The sequence below is a fragment of the Sinocyclocheilus grahami genome, unplaced genomic scaffold (assembly GCF_001515645.1).
Source record: "Sinocyclocheilus grahami isolate Dianchi unplaced genomic scaffold, SAMN03320097.WGS_v1.1 scaffold381.1, whole genome shotgun sequence".
Classification (NCBI taxonomy): domain Eukaryota; kingdom Metazoa; phylum Chordata; class Actinopteri; order Cypriniformes; family Cyprinidae; genus Sinocyclocheilus; species Sinocyclocheilus grahami.
Window position 1 is genome coordinate 527,605 of NW_015505560.1, and position 8,038 is coordinate 535,642.

At 40.3% G+C, this 8,038-nt stretch overlaps 2 protein-coding genes across 2 annotated transcripts in view; both read left to right on the forward strand.

Moving 5' to 3' along the window:
* On the forward strand, nucleotides 1–1,222 carry LOC107549792 (GTPase IMAP family member 4-like; the record flags this gene model as incomplete). Its single annotated transcript, XM_016230967.1, has 1 exon — nucleotides 1–1,222. A coding segment is annotated over one exon (972 nt), but the record flags the coding sequence as incomplete, so codon positions are not given.
* Nucleotides 1,223–4,839: 3,617 nt separating this feature from the next.
* LOC107549815 (nicastrin) overlaps nucleotides 4,840–8,038 on the forward strand; it is a 32,449-nt gene continuing 29,250 nt past the window's right edge. The window contains exons 1-4 of the mRNA XM_016230989.1: nucleotides 4,840–4,965; nucleotides 6,655–6,756; nucleotides 6,845–6,968; nucleotides 7,056–7,174. Of these exons, the coding sequence (XP_016086475.1) occupies nucleotides 4,905–4,965; nucleotides 6,655–6,756; nucleotides 6,845–6,968; nucleotides 7,056–7,174 (406 nt within the window). The 5' untranslated portion in view covers nucleotides 4,840–4,904. The remainder of the gene's footprint in view (nucleotides 4,966–6,654; nucleotides 6,757–6,844; nucleotides 6,969–7,055; nucleotides 7,175–8,038) is intronic.

Below are 8,038 nucleotides of genomic sequence, written 5' to 3' on the forward strand. Positions count from 1 at the left end.
ATACCGATAGAGCGATATACAGAGGAGCAGCAGCGCACCGTAGAGATGATTCTGGAGATGTTCAATGAAGATATCGATCGTCACAGCATCCTGATATTCTCACACGCCGACAGACTCAGAGGAGTATCCATTGGAGAGTTTATTTTGAAACAAAATCGAAAAGTTCGAGACCTCGTGAAGAGATTTGGGAGGCGTTTCATGGCCTTTGACAACACAAACCCTACAAACCGAGAACAAGTGAGTCGACTCCTGCAGAAAGTGGATAAACTGCTGGCTGGGAATAAGAACCGTCACTTCACTAATGAAGTCACAGAGGCCATGCAGAAAGCCCAGAAGATAATAGAAGAGAGAATGCAAGCAGAAACGGCTGAAAGAACGAGGAAAATAAAGCAGGAGGTCAAGAAAATGGCTGATGCTCGTTGGCGTGCGTTCATTTCTGACGTCAATGAAGAGAAGCAAGAAACTGAACGAAGAAGGAAACACATTCAAGCCAGGATTGATCGGATTAACACGGACATATTGAAAGAAGATCAGAACGTGGAGCCGATCCCAGAAAGACTGAGACGGTTCACAGAGTCTCTGCAGACGGAGCTGGAGAACATGAGACGGCTGGAGGAAAGACAGATGGAGGAGGAGAGAGAGAGAAAGAAGAGAGAAGAGAAAGAACAGAAGGACCTGGACATCTGGATCCAAGAAGAGGAGCAGAGGAGGCTGAGCGAAGGAGGACCGAAGAATCTACTTTCTCCAGATCATATTAAAATGCTGACTTTGCTTTCCATGTTTTTGCTGGGCGTCGGGGCGTCATTTGCACCCGTTCTCTTACCGTTCCTGTTCCCTGCAGCTCCGGTGGTGGAAGCCGGGTTGGCGGCGTCGATTTTGTCCAAATTGTTAGCTGCAGAAGGATGGGGTTTCGTTTGGGTGGTTGCTGGAGTCACCAAAGCCGCAGTGTTGACCCGCTGCTCCATCCAGTGACCCGTCCATCATTTATATAGCACCATTAACAACAGCAGCAGCTGACCAATGTGCTTTACCACAGCAGATAAAACTGATTTTAAAAAATCACAGCTAAAAACAAATTATATCAGCATTATATCAGCAAAATGAAGTTTACTGTGTGAGAAAAATTCAAGTTTACAGAGTTTTAGTATCAGTGCTACATTAAACTACTATATATAGGCCCGGTTTCACAGACAGGGCTTAGACTAAGCCAGGATTAGGCCATAGTTCAATTAGGACATGTAAGTAATTTTTATTAAAGGGGTCCTATTATGCTCTTTTACAAAGTCTTGATTTTGTTTTGGGGGTGTACTAGAACATGCTCTCATGCTTGGCTGTTCGAAAAACGCATTATTTTTCACATAATTTACATTATTAAAATACCTTTCTCCCCAGGCTGGCACAAACGACTCGATTAGTTCCGGCTTTGATGAAGCTCCGCCTTCCGAAAATCAAAATGTGTTGTGATTGGTTAGCTGTCCCGGTGCATTGTGATTGGCGAACAGCTTAGACGGTGTTTCAGTACTGCCCCGCCCCTTGCTCCGTCTTTCAACAAAAGCTTTTGGGCGAATCCGGCACTGTACTCCCTCATGTTGTGGAAGCTGTCCTCAGTAAAATGCACAGCACACAATAGCAAATTGGGGTAATAATGCTCAGGAACAGAGTTATAAAGTAAATTGCAACCACTGTTTCCTGACATCATCCGCTTTCGGAAGCCCAAACACAGACGTTTGGGCACGGAGGTGAAAAAAACTGTGTTTCAGGCGGTCCTGCACCGGACGAGAAGCGCAGCGTTGCGCCACGGCTTTAAAATTCAAATACATTATTTTCTATGAGTGTAGCACACCGGCGGCACCGTTCGGCATCTGTCCGCGGCACACAGCTACGTCATGTTATACTTGTAAGAAATGTTCTAGACATGCCAGAAATGTGATGCTACAGCACAGCAGCTCTTCTTCTTGGTTTTCTCTGATGCACTAACTCTGCAGCAGCTCTTCTTCTTCGTCGTCTCATCTGATGCACTCACTCAACCAAGCGCTCTAACCTCGCCCTCCCCACCCCCCAACCATTCACATTTCTGTAGGCGGGAATTATGTGTAATGATATTCTAATGAGCCGCTTTGTGATATCATAAAGCCCGGAAAACAAACACTGTAGTCCAAACGAGCCGTTTGCTGTAGTTCTTGAAAATGGATTTTTAAAAAACGAAATATCTCCCTTTGGAGTGGACTTTGAGATTTGTAACTTTCTAGATCTTTTTTATGCCCAAACATACACACTACACACTGACTAAAACTAAAAAAGTGAAAAAGCATAATAGGACCCCTTTAACATGCCTTAGAAAAAACAAAACTGGTGTGCATCTTGCCACAAAACAAAGGCACTGATATATTTTTAAACATCAGTCAGTGCAAGTTTCTTTCAGTTGAAACAGCTCAGACTTACACTTTAGTCTAGACTTAAGTAGGGCTGGGCGATAATTCGATAACGATAATTATCACGATATAATTTTCCTCGATAAAACGATATGAAGAGTTCGGTAAATGTTTGATATAATGTTATTATTTTTTTTGTTAAATAAACAAACTCACTGGTAAATAAAACACACCTTAGTATCGATATTTTTTGTTTGAGTATCGATACTTTTCGATACTCGCGTCAGTATCGATATATCGAATATAGCGAAACAGCGCTGTGAGATCCAGTGTGAAGCCCTTGAACTCAGCGAGGAACACAAATGACTCGGTGATTTAAACTAGTTTGAAGCCAAACAGGAGAAACACTGTGTGAGAAACCATATTTTTACCATGGTATTGGGGTGCTATATGTGTGGTTTTAGCTGTGTTTATCATGATTTAAATGTATGTTACTATGGGAGACCAATGCTTAATTTAAACAAAATTACAAAAAAAAATATCCTTGGTCAGAATAAATGTAACCATATTAAACTGAGGTTGCTACAATTTTTACAGATGTTACTGATTTTGATAATGCACAAAAATGTAGCTCTGTATCCTAACTCAAGCTACTATCAAATGTGCATTTCTAAGAGACAAAAAAAAGTGATATTATTATTATTAATATTATCAGGCAACCCAAAGCTGTTTCTTGATTTGCAGCAGTGTCACTCATTAGAACATGCAGAAACTAAGAAATTAATTTTTCTATTTATATTTATTTTTTTTTGTTAAAGAAAATGAATGGTCTGGTTTCTACAACTTTCACTTTGGAGCAAAAATCTAGCTTTAAACTGGAAAGAAATAAAGATTTGACATTCATCGTGATAATTATCGATATCGACTGATGTGAAAAAAATTATCGGGATCATTTTTTTTGGCCATATCGCCCAGTCCTTATGTGCGAAACCGGGGGATAATGTATAATAATGCAGTGGGGGAATATTTGTGGGTCCTGGTAATGCAAAACGTCTCATGTTAGGAGTAAAAAGTGGCCTACATTATTTTAAATATATCTAGTCAGTGACAGAGTGCAAGCATATTCGTCTCAAATAATAACTCTTCAGAATCATGAATATTACCAGAACCAAGTCCAAGCCTATTAATTCCCACCACCCCCGATGTAGTACCAAATTTAGCATTTTAATCAGCAGTAGATTTTCTGTTAACCTTGGAGTATCGCAGTAATATTGTATTGTGAGTTCAGTATCGTGATATGTATCGAATCGTGACATGAGTGTATCGTTACACTGTTAGTTTATAGTGATTGTATCCACCTGTATTCCTCTAAATAAAGTCAAGGCATGTGTATCGTGTCTCTGTATTGTGCAATGTGGCATATTAGCCATAATCCATGGATTAATACACAGTTAAAACCTTATGGAATTAATTTTTAAAAATACACTTTGGTTGCCAGGTTTTTACTTTTTTACTTTTTTTTACCCAAATTGATTAGTTAAGCTTGTTGGTGATATATGAATTTTGACCTCAAACTCAAAAGCAAAAAGGAAATGTGGTTTATAAATGACAATGCAGTGTTCAAAGGCATTTATCATATGTGTAAGAGCAGACAATGCACTGTAAAATACATTTTTTAGATTGTGTCTCAAAGGAAAGCATTGCTTGTGTTTGTTGCAAAAAGAAAATTAGAGCTGAATAAAACAATGCATGTGACTTTATAAAAATTAAAAGTGAGTGGTTATTAATGTAACGATTTCAAGTACTTGATTAAAGTAATGTAACTGATTACATTTGATTCTAAAGTTGATTCTAAATTCCAAAAGAACGTTTTCAACTGATGATCATCTTGAAACATTTAAAGCAGTATTACTATCAGACTTCCCTCATCACTTAAATTAAGATTATAATGATTTAATTTTAAAGCGCAGCCGCCACAGAATCAGACTTTAGCAGCTCTTTTTACTTTAATATCGTTCTGAGGTTAGATACTGATTTAAAAACATAAGAAATAGTTTAATAACTGTGTTTTAAATCAAATATTTGCATAGCTATGACAGCAAACACTGGCGTCTAACCATGCCTTGGAAAAAAAACACAGTTAATCTTAAAAAATAAACGCTTATGCACATAAACCCATATAGAAGATAATAAAGCAGGTATCAAATAAGCATGTGTGCTATTCTTTTAGAGCAGGCAATGCAATTTAGGAAATAAATCAATCAAATCTATATGTTTGTGAAAATATTCATCCTTTGCGATCAGTAACATAAGTAACTGTAATTTAATTACACATGACTGTTATGTAACAGATTACAGTTACATTTATTTTGTTACATGTAACTAGCGACACACGCGTGCTGTAATAGCAAAGCGCCGCCGGCGGGTGTCGCTGTGGAGCCGCGGCAGCAGCGAGTCTCACGCGCCGAAAGAGGGAGCCGGAAGCGGAAGAAAACAAGAACTCTGCCTCAGCTTGATCTGTAAACGAGGAAGATGGAAGATTTAATATCAATAAACTGCGTTAAACTTCTAATCAGCGCTTTATTCTACACATGTGAGTATAAACATGAGTGTTTAGTGTTGAGTTGGGGGTTTGTGCGCTCACGAGATGATGAATGTTGTTTTTTCGCTCAGGCCTGGAATGAATATATATATATAACTGTGTGTTATTAATTAATTCACATTGATTTTTCATCATAATAATAGTCGCATGATCTTAATCTACTGTAGAATTAGTTTAAAGTTCCCTGGAGAAGCATGTAAATACCGTGATCGTGGATTATAGGTATTACCGTCGCTGTACCATGCTTTTACATATTAAATACCTCATAATGTCATCATATTTAATGTGATCGGAAAGTTATTTTGAAAAAAGATCAATTATATTTGCTCTGTCGCTTCAGGAAAGCCTAGCTTTGAAAGATGCTGACTGATGCTTTATCTGAGAGATAAAATCCTAAGAATTAAATTATAACGCATTATTGTGATTTAAATGTTTTTATTAGTCTATTTCAGAAAGCCAAAATGGTTCAGTTCAGTCTGAATCGTTCTCGTTGAAAAAATGGAATGAAAATGAAAATTAACATTTTAAAGCCGTATTTCATATATGTTAGTGAGAGCAATGGATTGTAAGTTAAATTTTTTTATTTATGTTTTACAAGATGTACTATAAGTCTGAGGTGTCCCCAGAATGCGTCTGTGAAGTTTCAGCTCTAAATACTCCACAGATCATGTATCATATCATTTTGAAAATGCCTATTTTGAGTGGAAGCAGAAACACGCTGTTTTTTGTGCCTGTCTCTTTAAATGCTAATGAGCTGCTGCTCCCCGCCCCCTTTTCCAGAATAGAGCTGCGCCATTACAGCTCGGACCTGCTAAAAACATCTGTTTTTGTTCTGATTATCATGTTTATCGCGCTGAAATCATGGGTTTTAAACTATATGAGTTTAAACTTCTGATATAGGGTTTTCTGAGCGCACACATCTGAAGCACACGCACAGAAAGCGGCTGTCGCAGCATGCGAGTACTAAACTAAGCTCTCATTCACACACAAGCTTACGTTAAACACACACGAGTTACAAAAAACAGTGGGTTATGTCTGTGAAGGTAAACAATGGTTTATAGATTTCAGTCTATATGCAAATAGGCGAAATAGTGGCTATTGATATTTTTATATTTTTATACCATCATATGTCACCAAATATTTAGGTTGTGGCTGTCTGAACTTACTGGAATTATTTATTTATTTATTTTTACTGAAGTAGCATAAAAATACACAAATATAATATAAAAATATGCATATTTTACATTTAAAAATTTTTACTTTTGGAGGTAAATTAATTTTAAAAATGCATAAATTGATATATATATATATTTGAATCAAAGATAGTGATATGACATTTGTTTAAAAAAAAAAATTGGGGGTCACACCTGAAACCTTCATGCCCAAATTTGTCCACGAAGGACCAATCGAGGGCTGCTATACGAAGGATGCTCGTGTTTTAATGTTTTTGTTTGTTTTTTAATGTTATAAACCCCAAGAACTATTCTAAGTATTTTTTATAATTTCTTACATTTTAGAAAGTCAAAATAGTTCAGTTTAGTTTGAATCGGTGTGAAATGCACAACACATTTTAGTGCAAAAAGAGATCAGCGAGCAGGAGTATGTATGTAGTGTGCATTATCCGAGTAATCATGGTTAGCAGTAGTATGTCACGTGTGATGTGTGTGTCTGCTGCTGCAGGCGTCTTGTCCAGCTCAGTGGAACAGAAGATCTATGTTGAACTCAATGAAACGGTTCCGTGTGTCCGACTTCTGAACGCCACGCATCAGATCGGCTGCCAGTGTGAGTCATTCATTTACCTGCGGTGCATTTCAAACTCTGTGTTAGGATCGCTGTGATGTACGGCCTGATTGTTTTATTCGTCTCTCAGCGTCTATATCAGGAGATACAGGAGTCCTCCATGTGCTGGAGACCGAATCAGACCTGGACTGGATCCTCAGCTCAGGACCGCATCCTCCGTACATGGTGATCATGGAGACGGCCTTCTTCAACAGGTGCTGTGACGTCCGTCTGTCTGTCTGTCTGTCTGTCTGTCTGTCTGTCTGTCTCTGTGTGTCTGAGCTCATGTGTTCCTCCTGCAGGTCGGTCATGATGAGGATGAAGAACTCGTCCAGAGTGGCTGGAGTTGCTGTGATCGTCTCAAAAACAGGCCTTGCTGATAATTTCTCACCTCACACGACCTGCCCCAACCAGAACACAGGTGTGTGTGACTGTGTGTGTGTGTGAAACACAGGTGTGTGTGACTGTGACTGTGTGTGTGACTGTGAGTGTGTGTGCGCGTGTGACTGTGTGTGCGTGTGACTGAGAGCGTGTGACTGTGAGCGTGTGACTGTGAGCGTGTGACTGAGAGAGCGTGTGACTGAGAGCGTGTGACTGAGAGAGCGTGTGACTGAGCGCGTGTGACTGAGAGAGCGTGTGACTGAGCGCGTGTGACTGAGAGAGCGTGTGACTGAGAGAGCGTGTGACTGTGAGAGCGTGTGACTGTGAGCGTGTGACTGTGAGCGCGTGTGACTGTGAGAGCCTGTGACTGAGAGCGTGTGACTGTGACTGTGAGCGTGTGACTGTGAGCGCGTGTGACTGTGAGAGCGTGTGACTGAGAGCGTGTGACTGAGAGCGTGTGACTGAGAGCGTGTGACTGAGAGCGTGTGACTGAGAGCGTGTGACTGAGAGCGTGTGACTGAGAGCGTGTGACTGAGAGCGTGTGACTGAGAGCGTGTGACTGAGAGCGTGTGACTGAGAGCGTGTGACTGAGAGCGTGTGACTGAGAGCGTGTGACTGAGAGCGTGTGACTGAGAGCGTGTGACTGAGAGCGTGTGACTGAGAGCGTGTGACTGTGAGAGCGTGTGACTGTGAGCGTGTGACTGTGAGCGCGTGTGACTGTGAGAGCCTGTGACTGAGAGCGTGTGACTGTGACTGTGAGCGTGTGACTGTGAGAGCCTGTGACTGTGAGAGCCTGTGACTGTGAGAGCGTGTGACTGTGAGAGCATTACTGTGAGAGTATGTGACTGTGACTGTGACTGTGAGAGCGTGTGACTGAGAGCGTGTGACTGTGAGGGTGTGACTG